The sequence below is a fragment of the Epargyreus clarus genome, unplaced genomic scaffold (genome assembly GCF_041222505.1).
Source record: "Epargyreus clarus isolate Ecla_fem2 unplaced genomic scaffold, WU_Ecla_fem_2.2 ptg000010l, whole genome shotgun sequence".
Taxonomy (NCBI): domain Eukaryota; kingdom Metazoa; phylum Arthropoda; class Insecta; order Lepidoptera; family Hesperiidae; genus Epargyreus; species Epargyreus clarus.
The window spans coordinates 603492-628651 of NW_027332218.1; the positions used below are offsets into that span (position 1 = coordinate 603492).

The 25160-nt window shown below is 37.0% G+C and overlaps 2 protein-coding genes across 2 annotated transcripts in view; both read left to right on the forward strand.

Moving 5' to 3' along the window:
- LOC140745602 (dystrophin, isoforms A/C/F/G/H) overlaps window positions 1-25160 on the forward strand; it is a 630858-nt gene that overhangs the window by 532320 nt on the left and 73378 nt on the right. Inside the window, exon 47 of the mRNA XM_073077541.1 lies at window positions 7401-7567. Within this exon, the coding sequence (XP_072933642.1) occupies window positions 7401-7567 (167 nt within the window). The remainder of the gene's footprint in view (window positions 1-7400; window positions 7568-25160) is intronic.
- On the forward strand, window positions 12920-14817 carry LOC140745240 (uncharacterized). Its single transcript, XM_073076975.1, has one exon. It carries the CDS (start codon window positions 13356-13358, stop codon window positions 14376-14378), a length of 1023 nt encoding a protein of 340 aa, XP_072933076.1. The 5' UTR covers window positions 12920-13355; the 3' UTR covers window positions 14379-14817.

Here is a 25160-nt window from a genome sequence, read left to right on the forward strand (position 1 = left end):
GATATTTCTTCGCACTTTTTCTTCGATTTTGTGTTTTTGCATCAGTTAACTGCGCATGTCGGATTGTTTCGCGTAAATTACACCATGACAGCCATTAAATGGCTGACAGAATTGTCATCCGTTTAAGCCATTTAATGGCTTCCTTCAATTACAGGGTGGTGATATATCTATACTTATCTATGAATAAAATGTAATTATTATAAAATTATTGTACAATATTACAAAATTATTTAAGACTTTATGAGGGAGCTGAAAGGTACAGTTTTAGTATTAAATATAAAAAAGTGTCCTAACTAATTTAGTCAATGAACCAACCTTAGGTAGTTATTCTTAAATTTCATAGATATAATATAACATAAATGCAATTATACAAAACAAAACAACCGCATAAAATACAAGCACCACTAAAAAGGCAACACAAATGGTCTAAAAACACGAATTTCAAGACAGCTGCAGCTGGACTGCTAGTTAAAACAAAGGATAGCGCAATTAGAAGTGGCCCGCTCGCTAATTGCATTCCATGATGGACGCGGAGCCAATCAGAATCGTCGATATGCACAAGGAGATTGTAATTGAATCGTAACTGCCAATCAGCGAGCTGGAAAATTACGTGATATCTTCGCCCATTGGCCGTTCCGAGCGGTAATGGATTCGCTTTGCATGTGCGTTGCGGAGCTGTGTTGGTTTTGGTTTAATTAGATTTAATTCTCTATTTGCATATGCGCTTGCTGTTGCATTTGAATGCCTTTTTGTTGTCCGTCTGTTGTGTAGAGACTAATGTTTGTTGCTGTTGGGATCCTTGATACAAATGGTGTAGATTGCTAACTGACATATGCATTTGAATCTCTTTTTGTTGTCTGTCTGTTGTGTAGAAACTAATGTTTGTCGCTGTGGGGATCCTGGATACAAATGGCGTAGATTGCTAACTGACATATGCATTTGAATCTCTTTTTGTTGTCTGTCTGTTGTGTAGAAACTAATGTTTGTCGCTGTGGGGATCCTGGATACAAATGGCGTAGATTGCTGGCTGACATATGCATTTGAATCTCTCTTTGTTGTCCGTCTGTTGTGTAGAAACTAATGTTTGTTACTGTGGAGATACTAGGCACAAATAGGGGTAGATTTCTGACTAACATATGAGATGACCATTTTAGTTTTTGGTAGTAGCATTTCATCTTTGATCGACTTTAGAACCTCTTCTATAAGGAATTGAATACAGATGTCCATGTGCGGTAGTGACCTCTTACCATCAGATGGACTGCAAGTTTATTTACTACTTTAGTCTTCTCAAAAAGTATAAGATACAAATAAACACAAATTATAACAGAAGAAATAAAAGATATTTTTAAATTTATCTAATTATATTATCTCTTGATAAACATACGAGTTTACATACGAGCGCGTACAATGGAGATTCCCTTTTCGTACTTAAAATATTCTCCATAAGGAAATGGCGCGGCAATGTTATCTGAAAGTAATTAAGGATTTTCTAAGGTTGTCGCTTTGTGTTAATTATTTTTATTATTTCGTAGTCCTGGCACCGTTGCTTTTGAAAATTGATTCTTATTAGTATGTTTTAAGAGTATAGGTGTTTTTTTCACCATGAGGAAACTTACATTTACAGTGAGGATTTGAAGCTAGATTTTGAATATGGTAAAACCCTTTGTGATTCAACTGAGGAGACATCACCTACACCTATTTCTATCTAATAACAGTTATGTTAAGAGCTGCTATGTTGTAGTTTAAGGAAGACATACTTATGTAAAGCTTTCCGACTTAGTTCTCAGGGCTACCAATGGAGATGCAACCGATCTTAATTGAGTAATCTAAAGTTGATAACAGACATCTGTACACAGCAGTAGCCACATACCGTCAATTCGACTACATACTTATTTGTTACTTCTATAAATTATATAAAAAGGAGGACTGCAAACTCGTTCGCCTTCAATTTCATAAAAACACAAATCTGCAGAAATGCCAGCAAAAGTTTTTTGATTTTTTTCAAGAAGTGGCAACCCTAGGTAAGCCGCGCTTCTAAAGGATGTACAGTACTGTTTAATTAATGCTACCTGCTTCAAAGGAATGTACGTGAAGATTTGCTCGGTGCGTGTTTTTTGGGCGTTTTCAAAGCTTACCCAATGTTATGCCGTGTTTCCGTTGATTTCCACGAATGTGGGTTTTGAAATTGTTCTGTTACGGTGTAATTAGTACCGGAAGATGAAAGCGCACTAAGTATAACTTGATTCAACAGAGGTTGCGATCCGAAATGGCGGGTTTGTATCTCTCGCTCAGATGTTATAGAGAAGAAATGAGAGGCGAATACAATGGGATCATTTGCAATATTTTTTTTATAATATACGAGTAGCAGACGAGCATGCTTTCCACCTGATGGTAAGTGGCTACAGCCGCCCATAGATATCTGTAATCAATCCCAGATAGGATTTGATGTTCTTATATGAGGTCGGCCACATATGCGCCGCTTCTCCTGTGAACTAAGCTGGAACTCTTCGAAAAAGTATGTTATTATTTTATTTAAAAGTATCTTACAGAAATCAAGTTCCAGTTCACCTTATGGTCATTTGCGATTGCTATCATGACTTATCTATGTCTATTTATTATTAGACATATATAGTTATCAGTACTAATCGTAGGCCAAAGATACATTGCTACTGTAATGCAAGAGACACCCTCTTTTGTGGCAGGCTTTAAAAAACAATAAACATTCGCGAAATGTCACCGAATGAAATTCAATATCAGCCATTCCGCTCCTTATCAGAACGAATGGCGAAGGAGCGTCGATCGTTTTTCAAACTCGCCGACATCCAAGCGGAGTCGCGTTCGCAAATTTATGACGATCCCGATCGGAACCGTACAGTGCGATCGATCCGGACTAGTCGTTCAACTAGCTGGCAGATTTATTTTGTTTTGTTTTGTTTAATGGATGTCAGTTAATGCATTTAACATTAGATTTATGAAAAAAAGCTCTCTATGTTTCGACTCCGGTGGCGCCCCCGCCACATCTATTTTCACCTAATAACAGCATGGTAAGCGCTGCTGTATTCTGGTTTGAACGGTGTGGTAAGGCAGACATAATTTTCCTGTGTATTCCAGCTTAGTCCTCACAGGTGTCAGCGCATCTGTGGACGACCTCGGGTAGGAATCCAATTTTTGCTGGAATTGATTGCAAATGTCCATTGGCTGTAGTAGCAACTTACCAGCAGGTGAACTGCATGGTCATCTGTTACCATTATACTCGAGACTCGCTAAAGTGTTGAAACTTATAACACCCCTCTTATGCGTTAGGCTTTAAAAACAATAAACATTCGCAAACCGTCACCGGATGAAATTCAATATCAGCCATTCCGCTCCTTATCAGAACGAATGGCGAAGGAGCGTCGATCGTTTTTCAAACTCGCCGACATCCAAGCGGAGTCGCGTTCGCAAATTTATGACGATCCCGATCGGAACCGTACATTGCGATCGATCCGGACCAGTCGTTCGACTAGCTGGCAGATTTATTTTGTTTTGTTTTATAGCTGTTTCTAGTCAATGAGTGCGTCTATCGTCAGATTTCTGTAAAAAACAAATTATGGTTCGACTTCGGTGGCTCCTCCGCCACATATATTTCCGCCTAATAACATCAGTGTTAAGCGCTGCTTTGTTCTGGTTTGAAGGGTGTAATAAGGGAGACATAATCTTCCGAGGTATTCCAGCTTACTCCTCAGGGTTAGCGGCATACCTGTGATCGACCTCCGGTAGGAATCCAATGTTACCTGCAGCGGATTGCAAATGTCCATGGGCTGCAGTAGCCACTTACCATCAGTCGGACTGCATGTCCATCTGCTATTCTTATGTTATTAAAAAAACTTATGTTACTATTATAGTACCAAAAAACATGCCAAATCTTGAAACTTAAAATATCCACCTATTGCAATAGGCTTTAAAAAACAATAAACATTCGCAAACCGTCACTGAATGAAATTCAATATCAGCCATTCCGCTCCTTATCAGAACGAATGGCGAAGGAGCGTCGATCGTTTTTCAAACTCGCCGACATCCAAGCGGAGTCGCGTTCGCAAATTTATGACGATCCCGATCGGAACCGTACATTGCGATCGATCCGGACTAGTCGTTCGACTAGCTGGCAGATTTATTTTGTTTTGTTTAATGGCTGATGCAAGCAAGTCAATGCATTTGATGTAAGATTTCTGTAAAAAAAAACCTCTGGTGTGGACTCCGGTGGCTCCGCTGTCACACCTATTTTTGCCTAATAACGACAATGGTAAGCGCTGCTGTGTCGTGGTTTGAAGGGTTTGATAAGGGCAGACATACATTTCCTAGAGATTCCAGCTTAGTCCTCAGGGAGGCGCATTTACGAGCGACAGGTAGGAATGTAATCTTATCTGGGGTTGATTACTGATGTCCATTGGCGGCAGTAGTCACTCAACACATTATGGTAAGTCCACCTAGACTGCATGCTCGTCTGCTTCTTCTATATGACATAGAACCCCAACTTTTGTTCGAATAGTTCTTCTAGTTCGTCATTTTAGTAACAGCCAACATCACGGCGTTTTGAACAAGTCAGTCTTTACGCTGCAGATAGACATCACTGAGTTACAAGTACGCTGCAGTTTCGTGTAACTTGGCTGCTTTTTTACGTTTTACGTTACACCAAACGTTCCTGTTATTTACAAACAGCTGTTCGCCAGGCAGTTAACAGTGGGATCCGGGAATTCCATTCGTCTATTCGCTCAAAAATCACGCTAGGTTTCGAAACGCGCTTTTCGAAACGGAAAACGTTTGAAAGAGACATTTTTGATATTTGCACTGTGTGAATTTTTGTACTGGATTTTTTGTATCGTTTTATTTTGGATCGTTTTATTAAAATATCAATTTTTAAAAATTCGGTATTATTTTAATTATGATATTCAATTATTCACAGAATTGGCATAACTCTGGTCACTCCTTTTATTTATTCATCAATCAAACTCCACTAGTGATGGACACATATTTTTTCACAGAATGGAAAGCGTTTTAACCTTAGTTCACCATGCTAATCAAGTCTAAACCATCATCAAAAACCCATTACTGTCCCACTGCTGGGCACGGGTCTCCTCTCATAATGAAAAGGATTAGACCATAGTCCACCGCGCTGGCAAATGCGTATTGGTAGACTTTCACATACCTTTGAGATTTTTTTTTATAAATCTCTCAGGTATGCATTTCCTCACGATGTTTTCCTTCACCGTTTAGCAAGTGATAATTAATTTCTAATATGCACATATCTTTGAAAAATCAAAGATGCATGCCTGCGATTTGAACCTCGGACCGCTCGATCGAGAGGGAGAGTTTCTTAACCACTAGGCTATCACTGACTAAATAAGAAAAAAATAAGTCTCAGTTGAGTAAGATTTTTTCTGAAATGTTTCTTTTACTATCAACTTAGAAGAATCGGTAAAAACCACGCCTAAGAATGGGAGTAAGTATCTACTCACTATTTTAAAAAATAAATAATCATTTCATCAATTCAAAACTATAACTCTTGTTTTACAAACGTTACAAAACTTACGAAGTTTCAGCGAACTTTTCATATTTTCATGAATTTTAATTTCAAAATGTTCAAATAACCACGTCTTTCATCGAACTAATAAAGAAAATTCAGTACGAACGGACCCAAATAGAAATACCGAGCTCATCTACTGAGCTTATAATAAGCGAAAAATGCAAAAAATTAAAAATTACGAAATACTGCATTTCTCTGTGAATGCCTCGTTCGCGCTGCATTCGACTACTCGCTCGAGTGGCTTTATTACTCACTAGTGTACTTGCCTGCGAAATGAATAACAATCATAAAAATACACGGAATGTAATGTATTGGAGTGTGTTGAGCTGGAAACGACCGTACTTTTCATTTACAACTATTTCATATGTACAATGTACATTCTGCATTTAATTCGCGCCGTTCACAAATTGATATGTAAAGTGATATACGGGAACTTATTTATTTTTATAATCTTATATATAAAATTCTCGTGTCACAATGTTAGTTACCGTACTCCTCCGAAGCGGCTCTACCGATTTTCACCAAATTTTATATTCAGTAGGTCTGAGAATCGGCTACTATATATTTTTCATACCCCTAAGTGATAAGGTTTGTTCACCCTTATTTTTTTTTTTTGATTTATATGGCGACACAACGTTTACCGGGTCAGCTAGTAATTTATATATTAATATGTTAATATATTATAAAATAAACATAGGTACTAAGAGTATAACAGGTATATCACTATTGTACATCAGAGAAAAGCATTTATACACAAACAAACATACATTGATTTTACGTAATTCGAGTTAAAGCTTCAACAGACAAAAATTAACAGATCAATTAATTAAAGCGTTATTCCCACTATATTTAATTTGTCATAAAATTCAATCCAGTAATAAAATACTACGAAAAATACGTATGAAGCCATGCAGATCGGTATTAATTAAAATATATTAAAGTACAGTCGAGCCGTTAAAATTCTGTAGGACTCCTTCGAGTGTAAGTAACGACGTAATTATTAAATTCCTGCTTTTTGTGAATGTTTTACGAGATATTTTCGCTGCAAGACGCATTCGACTTACGAACAGACGAATGAATTGTGTTCTCGATATTGAATCAAGACAATGATAGCAAACGAGAGACGAGGCGTGCTCTTTAAAGCTTATTGAATTTTTCATAGGAATGTCGCTTAAATAGCTTCGTGAAATATGGGAGAAATTTTCATATTTAATTTTATGAAGCATTCAATGTACGTTCAAAAGAAATAACGCTGTGAATTTAATTTAATAATTATTAATACAATAATGAAAACAATACCTACTATTGTACATAATAATCATGAAATCTGCCAAGATACGGTAATTTTAAAACATAAGTACATACTTGCATACTAATGTCACAACTTACACGTATATCCAATTATCTAAGGGTCTACTACATTCTACAAACTGGAATTACAAAAGGCGTCGTTGCCAACCGTTATAATTAACTTTAATTAACTAATATACTCGATATCATTTGTGTTTTTGCAATTGTAAATGAATTCTAAGAAAGGAAGACATTTAAAAAAAACAGATTAACCGTAAAACCGATTACATATAAAATCTCCTGCGCGACACATGTAAACGAATACACAAATGACCAGATCCAGAAGATCGAATCCAAAATAACCTACAAAGTGAAACCCTATTGACCACTGTGCCATTGTATAACTAAAAAAATAAGTGCGGCTACAGTACCACACGGCTCAATAAATTTTAATATTAAATAGTCTATAATTGTATACCTTAAGAACATTTTTCTTATTTAATATACACTCTACTATGTAGTTATATAAACTGTCTTCCTTCCACAGCATCACGCGACAACGAAGGCGACTCCCGAGGATACCGTTCAGCGGAGGAGCAGGCCCGCGAGCTGGCGCGCTCCATCCGTCGGGAGGTGGCCAAGTTGGCTGACAAGTGGAACTCGCTCGTGGACCGCAGCGACGCCTGGGGACGGTGCCTCGATGACGCTGTACAGGTTAGTGTCATTAATACTCGTAATAAGTTAGCAATGTTAAGAAAACACCCATTTGTGTAATAGGTTTAGGGTAGATTATAATTATTATGTCTTTAAAGAAAGTGGTACCTACATATTTTATATAACCCTTCATTGGCAGTCGGGTAAAAAGAAAACCGATTTGGATTACGGAATTATTTGTCTTAAATTTGTCCGTTCAGTAAATCAGCCATTGATAAAGATAAATAAGTAGGTTTGTGTTGATAAGCAGGAAATGTGCCAACGTGTAAAACACTTGTATGTCATAAATTATATTTCTAATATTTCTCATACTATTCTTGAAAGCAAGTGCGTGAAAGCTCAAGAAATGCATGCAAGACAGTGCTAGTGTATTTTACAAGCTCGTACATTAAAATTTATCATTCTCTATTATTAAACGTAACATTTTATTTTAATAGTTACGTAAATTTTAACACAAATTTTAAAGTAAAGAAAGCATCAATTAACGATTGAAGAACAAAGATTTATAGTGAATGAGCGACATCTATCAAAACTTACGTAAAGCTTTTGTCATTCCCGATACGTAGAGATCTCACATTCGTTTTAGTTTACCGTACAGTGACACAGATGGCGTTACGCACAGCTTTAGATTAATTACTGTTACTTTATTGAGGCTATAGAAAGTTAAATACTTGTTTAAATACATAAGTTAATACTTAGTAAATGGCTTAGCCGTAATTAATGAAATTATGTGCCAGAAATATAAATCGCTCTAATTTTCTTAAGTTTAAGTTCCTCTTGAGGCGACAAAATTACAAACAACTTAATTAAAAACTGTTTATACGGTAAATTCCAGTTTCCGGGGGTCTTAAATTACATTGTAATATGTAATACTAATACTTTAGTTATAATAGTCTTTACAAGAACTTAATTCGGCTATTTGACTTATAAGCCGGCTGACTTATACATGACGCGGCCATCTTTTTCCTCAAAAGTGGCAACGTATCTCTCATCGGTAGATCTTGTTCTATATAAAATCCATGATTGGTAGTGACCATTTATCATCAGGTGGACTGCAAGCTCATTAACTTTTCAAATTAAAAAAAAGAGCCACGCAAGGAATCAACATTTTAAAAACCCAAAAACATCACTATTAAATTGTTTTTCACAACAGATTACTTATAAACACCCTCACACAAGTATAACAGCATTTAAGCAAGCAAGTAAACTGCATTTATGTCGCTTTCAACCCGGATATCCTGCGTCCAATCCTTAGCATTACAATATCAATGGGCATTACGCCTCGGATCGTGATCTTGGCCATACCGAGATACTTTATTGACACACAAAGATAATGTATGTTAAGGTGTCCAAGGATTTATGCCTACTATCCTTTTTGTGATATAAGCACAGAAGTATGGAGTTCGCCTGATAATAAGTGTTGTGTACACTGTACATGGATTATTGGGGTTGGTTCCCCAATCAGTACTAACCTACCTTTGACTCACATAGCGTTGCTACCCTAAAGATTAAGTTGGAAAGCCTTTTCTACGAAAACTTTTAAAAGGTGCTACAATCCTCTGTGGTTATACTCCAGCGACGCCACCGCCACACCTATTTTTGGTTGACAACATCAGTGTTAAACGCTGCTGTATTCCAACGTCAAAATGAGGTGCAATACAAAATCTAAGAAAAGTTAATCGCCTCACAAATCACAGGTATCCTTAGGCATTAAATCAAAACACAAAATAGAACATAGTTAATCTATGGTGTAGCAGGAAGCATGCGCAGGCGCAATCGGCCTGGTATCTACCGCGCCCAGATACCGCACTAATGTGTATCCACCGCGGATGTACTGGCTTAACTGGATGTGATTTATTGATTCTTATGCTAATGTTATTTTAAACTATCGATAAATACAGATATTCAATATAAATAAAACAGTCATAGCCTCGTTCTTGAAACTCAGCGTCAAATTGAAGGGTCCGAGGTTCAAATCCACGGCATAAGCCTCCAATTCCGAATCAATAACCTCTTGTCGCGCGTATAAGTAATTAAAAACAAACCAACCTCACCTATACTTTCGTCCATAAATGCGCAATGCGGGTGGTGTAGATTACATGAGGGTCCAGCAGGGGGACATAAAAAGTGATGTAGCCAGCATAGGATGGTTAGCTATGTAAATACTATTAATGTTTATTTACTGTCCCACTGCTGGGAACTCTCTCAATGGCCCTCTCATTTTTATTCAGTTTAGGTATTTTTATTCAGTACTCCGCTCTGACCAAGTGCGAGTTGTTAGACTACTCACACCTTTGAGAACTTTACGACGTGTAGATTTTTTTATGATGTATTTCGCCATTGTTATAGCAATTAATAATCCAATACGCACATAATTTTCTAACGCCAGAGGTGCCTGGGATTTGAAACTGAGACCCCTTACTGTGTTCAAAGTTTCAACCACTAGGCCATCACTGCTTGCGAGCGAATACTACGCTCAGACTCGACAAGATTCTGCGCTCACTCACATGTCGCTTCCATTCAAACATATGTCACGTGGGGGTATACAGGCATTGAAATTAATTGCATATCCATTGTCTGTCGCCAATTCACGGGCGCCGGTTCCATAATTGAGTGCAAATTGCTACGGGTTTATGCATTAGTGATATCTAGCTGTCTATATCAATTCCAGAAATTACAGAAACAAAGGTCTTGAAGGTTGAAGGAACCCTTTGTGGTTCGACTCCGGCGGCACCACCGCCTTATGTTAAAATCTACAAAGTCTTGTTGTAGGTCTTACCAAAAATGAGACATACATGTTGTATCTATAAATACGCCCGAAAAACCATTACCAATATGGAGTCGGATAAAAATCTTCATTCATCGCCAAATAAAGATAGTGATACTATGAAATGAAGTTTAAAGGTGGTAGAACCTTTTTAGGTTTGACTCCGGCGGCACCACCGCCACACCTATTTCTGCCTTATAACAGCAGTGTTAAGCGCTGCTGTTTTCTGATTTAAAGAATGTGATAAGGGAGACATACTTTTCTGAGGCGTTCGGCGGCGTGAGCGGCGACCTCTGGCCGACCTCAGGTAGCAATATCTAATCCTATCTGGGGTCGATTACAGACTTACCGTCAGGTGGACTGCATGCTTGTCTCCTATTCCTATATTATATAAAAAGAAACCTAGTTGTCTATGTCAATTTTACAGAAATATACAGAAACAAAGATAGAGTTGTGGTAAAATCATTATTTGTGAGTTTTAAGACAATTAGAAAACATCGTACTGATCATTATGAATTACAACAAACATCAAATTGTACCTACATTGCAGCAAATTAAGTCTTTTCATTTAGGTTTAACTGGACTTGTGGCGTCCTCCACGGTTCGGTTTACAATGACGTTCTAGCCACGGACGTGCAAGATGAGGAATGAGCTTCCTCCTGAGGTATTCCCGCAGCGCTATGACTCTTCAAAAAAGGTGCAAAAGAGCTCTCCTTCAAAGCCGGCGATGCATTAGCAACTCCTCTGGTGTTGCAAATGTTCATAGGCGACGTTGACTACTTTCCATCAGGTAGCACGTCTGCTTCATCGGTAGGCTCAAATATATAAAAAAATCTTGTCACTTGTCACTTCAAAAAAAATGAAAACAATACTTTACCTAGGATTCGAATTCCCTTACGATCAGGAAGACGAATTCTTTACTACATCATTTATAGCTATTACAATTTCCCTTTCGCCACCCTAACAATGCGTTCAACAGTACATGTCGTCACAGTCGGTGAACACACACAAAGGGCCTCATTGGCTTGGCTTTCCATGTAGCTGATGTAGCTACACAATCAATCTTAGTAACTTGCTACAAGTTTCAAAATTGCATACAGCTGTACAACCCGACTTGTGTGTCGCACTGTACGTCATTGTGCGATTTGTGCATACATCAAGATACAGCGTGCCAGACAAATCGCTTCCGATTTTCGAGCGTGAATTCGAATTTAATTGTTGTAGTTGGATTTGTAGTCTGATTGCTATCTTTAATGTGGCAAATGTAATTGTGATAACGTAAGTAGGTACATACATTCGTATACTGTCATTATTTTGTGGATTTTTTTGAAATTGAAAACCAGTATGTTTCGATTGGAGAGGAACCATCTACGTAATTATTTCTAAATGAGATGATATTGTAGTCTTCAGGAATGGCAACGCATCTTTGATCGCCTTTAGGTAGAACCCTTATTTTTACCACGCTTTTATCAGCTTGACCTGTATGTATGTACGGAATCTTTGAACTCGATTTTTACTCACTTTGAACGGTCCGATTAATTTAAAATTTTGAACCCTTATCAAGAACCGATGATAATACACGATTTTAATAATTTTGTCCTATTCTCTCCATTGGAATCGTCAGGATTAACGATTTTCCTTGTGCGATTATAGCGTGTTTTTTAGTTTTTAAACTATATTTATCATGGAGTTCGTTACACACGCCCATGAGCGACACTGCCGACTAACAAATTTTATAAAATAAATATAAAAAAAGATTAGGGAATTGGGGGTTATATATATATCTCGTATGTATTTTCTCGGATTTTAGCATTATTCGGGAGATAAAACCCTTATCCGGTATTCTGTGAGATAAATCAATGAACTATTTTAATTAGAAACTGCTATTTCCAACTAATTTGGGAGGCTAATGGATCGCTGACCGCACTACCGACGTCGACGGTTTTAACTTCACCGATTTTGGTACGTTTTAGGAAATTCAACTAAATTTCTTTGAAACGTCCGAATTCTTTAGTCTCTAATGTAATCAAAATTTACCAATTTTTGTCTACTAAAGTTCTTCTTATATAGTTACTTCTTCTTCTTATAGGCAGTGATAGCCTAGTGGTTAAGAAACTCGGCCTCTCGATCGAGGGGTCCAAGGCTTTAAGCCTCGCACCTCTGATTTTTCGAATTTATATGCGTATTAGAAATTAATTATCACTTGCTAAAACGACGAAGGAAAACATCGTGAGGAAACCCGCATACCGAGATATTTAAAAAAATAATCTCAAAGGCACTGTATGTGACGTCTACCAATACGCATTTGGCCAGCGCGGTGGACTATGGCGTAATGCTTCTCATTCCGAGAGGATACCCGTGCCCAACAGTGAAACAATAATGGGTCAATGATGATGATGATGATGATGATGATGATGATGCTTGTGAAAGTCCTTCTTATAATAAAAGTAGCAAACGAGCTTCAGTCCACCTGATGGTATGTCACAACTACGTCCCACGACCTACAGTACGAGTAGGTAATCAACCATAGATAATATTGGATTCCAACCTGAAAAAGACGCGTAAATAGGTAGGTAGAGGAGGGTAGCTCGGCCGGCTGTCACAGTGCAAAGTTTCTGTTGTTATTGATAATTTATTTTAAATCAATCATTAATTCCAATTATTACCTTGTTTGTGTGGACAGTACAGTTGTGTAGTGCCGTATAGTGTTTGGATTTAAAGTGATCTCAAGTACTTTACTTTGCTTGCGACATAATACGAGTTTTAACATCAGCTGTTGATAATCTGACACGTCAAAATCAGCTGTTATTTAGAGGACAAGTGTTGTGTAAATAAAACTGCTTTTCGGGTTTGAACATTTTAATTATAAACTAAGACATAAATGTGTGCTTAATATTATTGCAAAATTAAATAAATTAACATTTTAAACAAAAGAAACTCCTAAATTAATTGTTAACAACTATCGGTAACAGTGCCATCTATTATCACACCTTGGAACTTTTTTATAAGACCGAATTGACTATGGCCAATAAGTGCGGCGCCTGCGGGAGGTTTGCGTCCATGTCGGATTCCGTTAAATGCGTAAAATGCACACTCGCATTCCATAAGCAATGTGTGAAACTTAGCAGTGATGCCCGACTGTCAAAATGGCATTGCCGGGAGTGTAAAACCAAGGCTTCATGCGCAAGCGTCACAGCTATTGGTACTCCAAGCTCTGGTGGCAGCACGGGTGGCACGGATACAGAGTTGGCGGATGCGCTTGTCGGAGCGGCTGACAGAGGGCGTTGCGAGAGCGACAATAATCTCGCAAATGACATTAAATTCATTCGAGAGCAGGTTACCACCATCCTCCAAGAGATGGCCTCTTTCCAACAAGAAATTTTAAAAATTAATAAAAACTTAGGAGACTTGAACAACAGGGTTGGTGACGTTGAAAAGCGAGTTACAATGCTTGAGCAGCGGGCACCTGACACCAACGTTCCTTCAGAATCTTCTAAGATGGAGGAAACCATCGTCGAGCTAAAGTGTCAACTTAATGACCGCGACCAAGCGTCCTTTTTAACCGACATTGAGATATCGGGTGTTGAAGAAGCTAAAGGCGAGAATCCCCTAAGTATTGTGACGCTAATAGCAACCAAGATCGGTGTCTCGCTAGAGGAGCGCGATATTGTAAGTGTGACGCGTGCAGGTGTTCGCCATAAACACGACATTTTATCAGATGGCGGGAAGCCGAGACCGCGGCCCTTAGTAGTGCGTCTCGCGCGCCGTACGGTGCGGGATGAAATGATAAAAGCAGCGCGCGTGCGTCGCGGTGCGGACACCGCCGGACTGATCGTCGGAACTGAGCCCCGTAAATTCTATATTAACGAGCGCCTCACTCGAACAAATAAGCAACTTTTTTATAAAGTACGGGAGGAGGGACGGCGAAAAGGATGGCGCTTTATGTGGACGCGAGACGGATGCATATATGCGCGTCGGGACTCTGATACGCCTCGTTATCGTTTTCGCACAGATGCTGACATAAAAAAATTTTTTGGCTTGTAACTTGTTGGTCGCTGCATATAATGTTCCTAATTATATACTGCCTTTTTAACTATTCACAAAAAAATATATTTTTTCTTACTATATTTGTGTGTCGTGAAAATATATTTTTAAAACTCCTTATGTGCTATGCTTTTATGTCTCTGATAAGATTATCTCAAAAAAAGCCATTATGTTTTATTATGTATTATTTTTCTTGGCAGTTTTTATTATTGTATACTATACATTGCGTTATATTATGTATACATAGCTTGGTAATAAGGGGAAGTGAATTTATTTGTTTCTATGAATCTTCCTCGCTTATAGTTGTCTATTTAATGTCTCGTTACTGTAATATGTGTTGCAAAATAACGTTTGTAAGCTATCCACAATTTTTTGGCCACAGATTATCCTATATTAATGTTGCATACTTATATTATTATATTGATAAACTCGATTTCCTCTTGCCCACTAAATACACCTTTTTTCATTTCAAAACGCGATTAATATCAATGACTATTCATATAAACATACTAGTATGTGGTGACGGCATAAATTCATATTATGATTTATTTTCTTATAAAAATGATTAAGGATAGTAAACTTAAAGTTGGTTTGTTGAATGCCGGCTCTTTAGGCACCAACCATGACGAATTTTTAGTAGCCATGATGCGTCACTCAGTTGATATAATGGCAATCAATGAGACGTGGCTTCGGTTAGGTGAGGAGGGACGCGCTCCGTCAGTTCCGGGATACCGGTTACGGCATATTCCTAGGCCAAGTGAAGTGCGATCTCGCGGGGGAGGAGTCGGATTTTATCTGCGACAGGATATAAATGCGAAAACACTGGAACATCCGATTTGTCCTGCGATTGAACAAATGTGGCTAGGCATTAAAGTTAAAGGCAAAACTGTACTCGTTGGGACTGCTTATCGGCCCCCGTGGCTAAACGTGCAATTATTTCTTGATGCTATAAGTGAATCCTTGAGTTCTTTTACTCAATATGATTACACAGTACTGGTGGGGGATTTTAACATTGACTTTTTAAATAAAAATAATGCCAATTCTAAAATGCTATCTGAATTCTTAAGTAGTAACAATCTTTCACAACTGGTGCTAGAGCCGACGCATTTTACAGATAGCTCGGAAACACTTCTGGACCTGATATGTGTCAATGCACCTATATCTTACACTAACGTTGATCACATAAAGGAACTGAGCAGTCACGCGTTTATAACGTGTGTAATTGATGTCCCGATAATTCGTATCAAACCTAAGTGGGTTGCGTTCAGGCCGTTACAAAGTATAAATTTTAATTTATTCATTGATGTTTTAAATTGTATAGACTGGGACTCCATAGCAAAACTAGATGATGTAAATGAAATAATCAACACCTTTAATGATATTGTTTTAACCGTTTTTGACGCACATGCACCGATTAAAATTGCTTATATAAAAAACAAAAATAGTTATCCTTGGATTACTTATAACATAAAAGAAATGATGAAAACGCGAGATGAGGCACAAGTGAGAGCGCGTAACACTAAGATAAACTCACACAAAATTTACTATAAAGATCTTAAAAATATTGTAAGAACTGCTATTCACTCTGAAAAAGCCGCTTATTTTAAGTTCTATGTCAATTCCAAATTAAGACAGCCAAAAATAATGTGGAAGCACATTAAGCAGCATATTCATATAAATAATAACGATTACTCTCTGCCTACACATTTCGATGATCCGAATCTGATTAATGACTATTTTATGAAAGTCCCTGGTACAAGGGATGTACCTCTTTCACTTATAACATCTTTTGAATTCAGTAGGTTTTCGTCAGATACATTTCAGTTTAGGCCTGTCACTGAAGTTGAAGTAAGTAAAGTATTTAAATCACTAAGCTCCAATGCAATTGGAAGTGATGGCATTTCACTGGATATGCTAAAGCTAGTATTACCTAACTGTCTTTCGACGGTCACAGCCTTAATTAACAAATCATTTGAAACAAGTATTTATCCTGAGGCGTGGAAGACGGCTCTTGTAAAGCCTATACCGAAAATAGGCAATCCTGTTGCGCTTTCTGATCTACGACCTATTAGCATCTTACCATGCCTCTCGAAAGTGATTGAGAAAGTTGCTTCTAATCAAATAATAAGTTACCTCGAGTCAAATAATATTCTACCGTTATATCAGTCTGGGTTTAGAAGGAAGCGAGGCACCACTACCGCGTTAATTCAGGTAGTGGATGATATTTTAACATCGCAGGACAAAGGAGAGGGAACAATTTTGACTCTATTAGATTTTTCGCGTGCCTTTGAATCGCTCAATATCTCACTTTTGTTATCAAAACTGTCGTTCTACGGCCTTAGTATTCAAACAGTAAATTGGTTTAACAGTTATTTTTTTAATCGAACTCAGAAGGTCGAACTTCAAAATAGCAATAGCGGTATAAAAAGTCAATCAACATCTCAAAATATAAGGCGAGGAGTTCCTCAGGGGTCTATTTTAGGACCTCTCCTTTTTATACTGTACAGTGCTGATGTGATAAATAATATAAAATATTGTAAATATCACATATACGCGGATGATATACAAGTATATACTTCATTTAAACCTTGTGACACAGACGAGGCAGTGTCTAGACTAAACTCGGAACTCGATCGTATTTCTCTGTGGTCTGAACGCAACTCCTTAGTATTAAATCCGAAGAAATCTAAGTTTTTGATCATGGGAACAACTGCACAGGTTCGCAAAATTAGTGGTAAAAATCCATCTATTATTTTAAACGGAGAATTATTAGATAGGGTATCAGAGGCACGTAACCTGGGGGTAGTCATGGATGAAAACCTTAGATTCGAGAAGCACATAAATAATATTGTACGTAATTGCTTTTATAGATTAAAAGTTTTATACCGTATGAGAAATTACCTCAGTGGGACCTTACGCATCAACTTATGTGAGGCCCTTGTTTTATCTAAGTTTAGCTACGCGGATACCCTCATAGGGCCACGACTACTGGCACGGACAAAGAAAGTCATCCAACGAGTCCAGAACGCCTGTGCACGCTTTTGTTTTAGCATTCCGCCGCGCTCTCACGTAACTCCTTATATTAATGCCGCTAACATTTTAAAAATGGACCTCCGCAGGCAACTACATCTAGCCACATTTATATTCGGTGTTATAAAAAATAAGGAACCCTTATATCTATTCAATAAGCTTACTTGGGCTAGGGATTATTTACATGACAGAACTCGGTCAGCTCCGGATAAGTTATGGTACCCGTCATACTGCTCAGCTGCCTTCAGGGGTAGCTTCCGGTACAGCGCCACGAAATGTTGGAACAACCTGCCTCCTCCTCTTCGCAGCCTAAAAACAGTACAAAGATTTAAGTATACATATAAAGCTATATTACTTGAAAGTCAAAAACAAAATCTTAACTAAACTAACTTTTAATTTTAATTTAATTCCAAATTGGGTAATTATATTAAGTATAATACAATACATTATATGACTTTTAAATAGTTGAGATATTTACATAACGTTTTCCTTACTTACCCAAAATTTATAGCTCTTAGGCATCATAGCAGGTTGTCATATTTCGGGCGCGGTACTAGCGATAGTAGTGGTCCACTGGGTTATCGTAACATGGGGGTACATGGTTGGTTCCCATCTGGCTTGCTGTACTTTTCTAGAAATAAAAAGTGGTATTTGGGATGATTCACTCAAATATTATTATATATGCTTATACACTAAAAGATACAACAATCTGAAATGGGTACTCACCATATTGCTTTCATTAAAAACTTTATTATAATTGTTAACATTTTACGCAGTATTCGTCAATTCACATAAACACAAATTCTATGAATCACAACGATAATAAAGACTAGCAAATAAAAAGGCACAGACGGCATGTGTGAATCAGCCGTCCGAGCAGCCCAGACGCAGGGGGCAAACTGAAAATCAGAGCCACGACGCAGTTTACCTGCACGTGGCACATGCTGAGTTTGTCCCTTTTCGTGGTCGTTGCAACACATATTATTGTAATAATTGATTGTACGTTTTTATTGTCCTTTTGTTGTTTTATTGTATTTTTTATTTATTTTTTTTCTTTTGTTTTATGTTATTTTTTTTTTGTCTCTCTACATTATAGTATTTCATTTGTGTTGCAATTATCCGAATAAATGTTTCTTTCTTTCTTTCTTTAAATCCCGAATAAGTTATTTTTTTTGTATAATATAGGAGTAGCAGACAAGCATGCAGTCCACCTGATGGTAAGTGACTACTGCCGCCCATGGACATCTGTAATCAACCCCACATAGGATATAGATATGCCTAACTAAGGTCGGCCACAGATGCGTCGCTACCCCTGAGTACTAAACTGGAACGCCTCGAAAAAGTATGTCTCCCTTACCACACCCTTCAAAACGGAACACAGCAGCGCCTAACAATGCTGTTATAAGGCAGTAATGGATGTGGCGCTGGTGCTGGCGGAGTCGAACCACAAAGGTTTCTACCACCTTCAGAAAGAAAGTATTTAGAAAACAAATATAGTCACCGAAATATTAACCTTGAACGGACAAAACCTTTAAATGTTATGTTATTATTTTTAAACAATTTCGGTGTTTATTAATCTGTTTTCATAAACCCAAAAGCACTAGAAAACATGTTAAAAACTAACGGTCTTATTCATAAAAAATGCTTATAGAAGGTTTTAAGCACTCATTAGTTAAAGTGTTCGATAAGCTTATAAAACGTTCTATAAAATTGCTTATTCATAAACGTTCCATAAACCTTCTATAACTAATGTGTCGCTAAAGTCAACTATAAATGAAAATGTTGCCATTATAGTGAAGTTCGGCGAACAAATTGACGAATATCCATAGATAAACATCATTAAATGACATTATTTCGTACTAAAAAATATTCTGTCTTGACATTCTTGTCAATGGGTTGTCGATAAAACCAAATCACATGTCAGTGTCATTGTATTTGTAAATACCGCGAATTTAAAAATATTTTATTTGTTAAAATGGGATGTGAAGCAAAAGTTGTTAAAAGATAAAGGAGTGAAAATTGATTGGATATTAATGTTTTATGTAATATTGATATAATTATATAAAGTTAAATTCAATTAAGTTTCGTTTTGTAAACATTCGCAATATCTTATGGCAGTAAACCCTGTATTTCAGAAGGTGTACCAGGACCTCCGCGATATAATTTACGATCATTACGTACGAGATCAATTATAAATTTTACTGTCGATTTATTAAAGCGATAACGCTTCCTATAGTCTAATGAAAACAGATCACTCTTTGGTGCTATGTTCTTCGAGGTGGACGGTTTTCTAGATTTTTAATAATCTAAGCTTCGTAAAATTTGCATTGTAATTTAAAATAGTGATATAATAATGTTATTTATCGGATATTAAAATAAATTATTTCAAGTTTGTATACAAAATGGACATTGACATAATTTATTAAAAACGTATTGTCAAATTAGGTTAGTAATCACGAATCAGCTGTTGAGAGTGGGCCATCTTTGCCTTATAGCACTGTTATAGTAGGGTTCTGGCCTCTATAAGTTATAGAAGGCTTATAGAACGGTTTAGTGCCTAAAATACGTTTATGAATAACACTTTTTGACAATCGTACTATAGCAACGTTATAAGTGTGCTATAACTTTTTATGAATAAGACCGTAAATTCATTGCGTTTGTAGAAACATTCGTAAGTTAGGTAAACTTTGATATTCTGCGATATAGTGCTGGATGTTGAACAAAAGGCCACAAAATATTTTTATAACAATAGTAACGTCACAAAAGCGGGAATAACAATAACAATATTGTTATATAGGATAACAATAGTAACCTTATCAAGGTTGTTGAGACCACTCAGGTGTTGTAACAAGTATCGGTTAGCAGCTGTTGTATTGTTGTTACATTTCCCAGGTTAGTGTTGCCAATATAGGTTTCTTCCTTATTTATAGGGCAGAATTAAATAATAATAATAATATCATTTATTCAACAAAATTGCAGCACACAGTACAATTTTTTAAAACTATATTACACTAAAATAAAAATCACAAAATAAATTTAAGAAAAAAAAAAACAAAAATACAAAAAAAAAACAAAAATAATAATAAAAAAAAACAAAAAGTTAACAAAACAAACCAAAGGCAATAAACAAAACAAAACTAACTAAATGTAGGTGTACTTTCTTTTTCAACTTGAGTCACTATTACTGACATAATTTAATTCGTTAGTTTTAGAGACAATACAAAGGACTTGTTTAAAAATGTTAATATTGACACTGTAAGATAAAGTTGATATTCACGGGATTATAACAACTTGCCCCGTTTCAGGGCAAACAAGGATATTTTTTTCATTATAATGTCTATTGTGAAAATATACCTGTATTTTTCAATAAAATTTAACTAGCTAAATAATTAGGTTATCGATTAATAAATAGGATTAATTTTAAATTTTACGATATGTCTGGTTATATTGACTTTTTTATAAAAAAAATGTAAATCCTTTCCCCTATCTACACGTTTGATGAGATAGTTACACCGATGTAACGGTAATACCGAAAGCAAACAGCACACGACCCTACCATCAGTATTTCAAAATTAACCCGTCAGATGCGCCGCCAAAAGCCACTTTAATCCCGTGCGGTCCCGGCCCTGCTTCACGGGATCACGGCTACTTATAGAATTAACTTTAATGTTGTCTATGTGTAACCGCGGTTTTGGATATATTTCTGTATTATGTATGTATGCTGTGTGTCTCGCTCACATATTATAGAGAATGAGTAAGAGATAGAAAAATGCTGCATTTTTTTAATTGAAACGATTTGTATATTTCACTGTAATTGTAGAGTGGTTGATCTATGTTGTTAACCTTTGTAGTTCGGCTGCTGCAGTACCACTTCTACATCGCTCTACCTCATGACAACCTTGTCAACGACCGCTCAATTCTGATTTGAAGGATGTAGTTATTTGTATTTGTAGTTAGAGACATACGGGGAAATCCAAATTTTGTGAAGAAGATTTTGTGAACTCCAAGTTCGTTTACTGTTTAATATTTAATTTCATTAAAAAGTTAGTAAAGCTCACGTAGAAACATGATTCCCATTTTACTTTAAATGTAATAATTAGTTTATCAACAATTACAAATCTCAGAATGGTTCCCATAAATAGTTTTCTTCAATTTCACAAACTTTCACAAACTACATTCCACAGCCCACAATCCTTGCAAATCTGTGAGTCCTAGATTCAATTCCTGTTTAAACTTAACATCAAGTGAAAATCTTCCTACCATATCCCAAAAACATCATTCAAAGGACATGACACGATGAATATTCCGCTATGAATGCGGGATGAGTGACATCACATAAACAGGACAGGACATGTCCCCGCATACATTGAGGCTCGTCAGCGAGCAGTTGACGGGTTGACGAACAGTACCGTACTAGAGAAAATTTAGCTAACATAGAATTTTGTGATGTAAAAGTACTTGTAACCATGATATTACATGGTCACTAGATAACCACTAAGTTAAAAACCTCGGCCTCTTGACCGAGGCGTCTGAGGTACAAACCCCAGGCAAGCCTGATTTGTCAAAGTTATGTATGTATTAGAAATTAATTATCTCGTGCTTAAACGGTGAAGAAAATATCACGAGAAAAGCTGAATACCTAAGAAATCTTAGGTTATGTGGGATTTTTACCGCACTAAAAGAAAAGGAACGCAACCGGAGTCCTATTAGCGCGTTGCCCCGTCGGGCCAGGTGAGCTTAACCCTATACTTGGCAGAGAATTTTATCCTAAAAAAAAATATACTTTTGCTACTTCCCTGCGTTAATTGGGTTATAAGGATATTAGGAAAAATAAAATAAAAAATCTCTGAATTGCAGTTTTCAGAATATAGTATGTGTCTTTAAGTGCACACTGCCAGGTTCACGAGAAAAAAAATATGTGTCTTTAAATGCACACCGCCAAGTACTCACTAAACTAAGAAATAATTAAAAAATATAAAAAATATCATACATTTTGAAAATACTAAAGATAAAAGTCTCGGAAGTTATGACATGTCAACAAGTTTTGAGATATTTTAGTTGAGTGAGAGATTAGAAGACCTCCTCCCAAAAAAACACAGATCCCACATAAAGCGACTCGAAACTTTTTGAGTGGCAATAATTTTTGTTTACCGCTGTTCCCATGACGAAACAGCAACCAGGAATTACAAACGAAGATGTCCAGGATCTGTGAGGACAATACTAACAATGGTCTATCACATTTGTACGCTATAAAGCGACTTGTCTGTTTAGACCTGCATCCATGTTTCCGTTAGAACGTTGTATTAAATTTGAGCATATGATTGGACTTTATTCCACTTGTTTGAAGGATGTGGTAAGAAGATATACTTTTCTGAGGCATTCCAGCTTAGTCTTCAGGGCTAGTGGCGCATCTATAGCCGACCTCAAGTGGGAATTTGGTCTTATCTGGGATTGATATTGCAGATGTTCTGGAATCATTATTATTGGAGATGTTTACATTTTTGACAGAAGACGCTATTGATTGGACAGGACTTGAGTTCAGGGACGTCTTTATGAGACCTAGATATCTGGAATTCATCTTTCTAGGGATTTGCTAGATTCTACATCCGATTTAATTATGCAATTTAGACACCAAAGCTAGAATTTTTCGGCCTCCAGTCATCGGAAAAAAATATTGCAAGCTAATGACTGGGAATTTAGTGGAAACGGGGAAATATTAATTTCAGTCATGAATTATAAAAAAAAACTCTGTCTGAACTTTGTTCACCCAACCCCCTGCCTTGTGTGCAGAACCTTAGTATATAGTAGAAAAGTTGGCAGTGTGCATTTAAAGACACAATATTGACAAACAGTAATATTGTATGTCGTTGGCAGTGTGCATTTTAATGCACACATAACAAAAGTCATGAATTACTATATATTCAAAACATTATATCTCAAAAAATATCACCAAAACATTGCATAAAGCTTGCAGAAAGTAAGATTATATAAATTTCGTACATATAACTTAATTTCATTCAGATAAAATAAGATTCTTAGAGAGCGTTGCGCAGGCGCTGAATGACGGCTCGCTATTTTGTTTACCATTTACAATGTGTGAACGAGACAGATATTGATTTCATTTTCTGACATAAAGAAACGTTTGCTAATTCGCTTTCAGTTATTATTAGTAAGATTCGATGTCGCATTATCCGAAAAAAAAATCTGATTCTAATGTGCATTTAAGTGCACAATGTCAAGTATAGGGTTAACGCTCGCCACACCGTCTGGTGCGTACGACGGTATGCGACCACACATACCGCCTCCCTTCCCGGGGTCGCTTACCGGGCGGTTCGAGCTCCCACTCTTGCCGCCCGCAACCCCGGAAGCCCCCTTTTAGTCACCCCTTATGACAGGCAGGGGTTACCGTAGCCCTATTCTGGTCCCGAAATTACAGGGACACAGCGCCTGGGGCCTTTACCCGCGGCGACTCCTCCTCCGACCTATTCGCACTTGGCCAACGCGGTGAACTATAACCTAACCCTTCTCGTTCTGAATGGAGACCCGTGCCCATTAATGGAACAGTAAAGGGTTAATGATGATATTGTGATGTCCAGGGGGACTGTGGCTTAAATCCCTCTTATTCTGAGGAGACACGTGCCCAGCAGTGGGACAATAACCTTAACATTGATCATGTTATATCATGGTAATACTGTAGAAAGCTTATTAAATTAAATTCATGTTGAATATGAAAACGTTAATAAAATTTACATTTCCAAAGTGATTTGTTTGCACAAATATTAATTTAAACACAAATAACAGATAAATACATTATCGCGTTGTTCGGTTGGACGCACTTGTTCTGGGGGAGATTGGGCTATAATACAATTGGTTTACGAGATTGATAAACTTTATCATAGATCGACCTTTTGTAAAACTAACTTGAAAGTCATAAAAGCTTATAAAGTTATAGTAATAAAACTCCATATAAAACCCCTGTTCGATATGGAGCGGATTATAGATGCCTAAAAAAGCTGTATCTATGATTATTATGGTCCGCGTAAAACTGCTACTTCGCTCTGAATATAGAAATGAATCGCATTGTCTTAGCAAATTGTATGACTACCCCTACTAATAACAACTTCAGCGCGGACTAGCATTTTGGTGCAACCTATAATTATATAAGCGTAAAGGATAGGGATGTCAATCTGAGGTCGTTTAATCTAAGTAACAAATTTTCAGACCTAAATATCGATCGTAGTAATGGATACTAATTATTTATTAACTTTATTAAGAATATTTCTGGATAATGTGTTATTTTTGAAATTCAGAAAACGTTACAAGTTTACATTCCATAGCTTCATTCATTCATATAACAGAACCCATTGCTCACACAAAGTCCCCCTCCCCTCCTCCCCCTCCTCACCCCCTTTCTCGCGGAATGTGCGCCGGCGCCGGCGAACTCATATATCTGTCAATTGTTGTATCTCGATCTTGTGTAGGCTAAATTGGGTACTACACTACACTGGGGAGTGTATTTATATGTAGGTCTTAGGTTAGTCGCATCTAGATTTATCTATGTGTAGGAATAATAGCCGTATTAAGCGTTGCTATATTATGAGAGGACACCCGTGCCCAGCAGTGGGACAGTAATGTGTTGTTGATGATGATGATATTCTAACTTGAAGGGTTTTTTTTTTTTTTTTTATATAAGTGTGGGTGTGGTAAGGGTGACATTATTCGAAGAGTTTCAACTTAGTCCTCAGGGGTAGC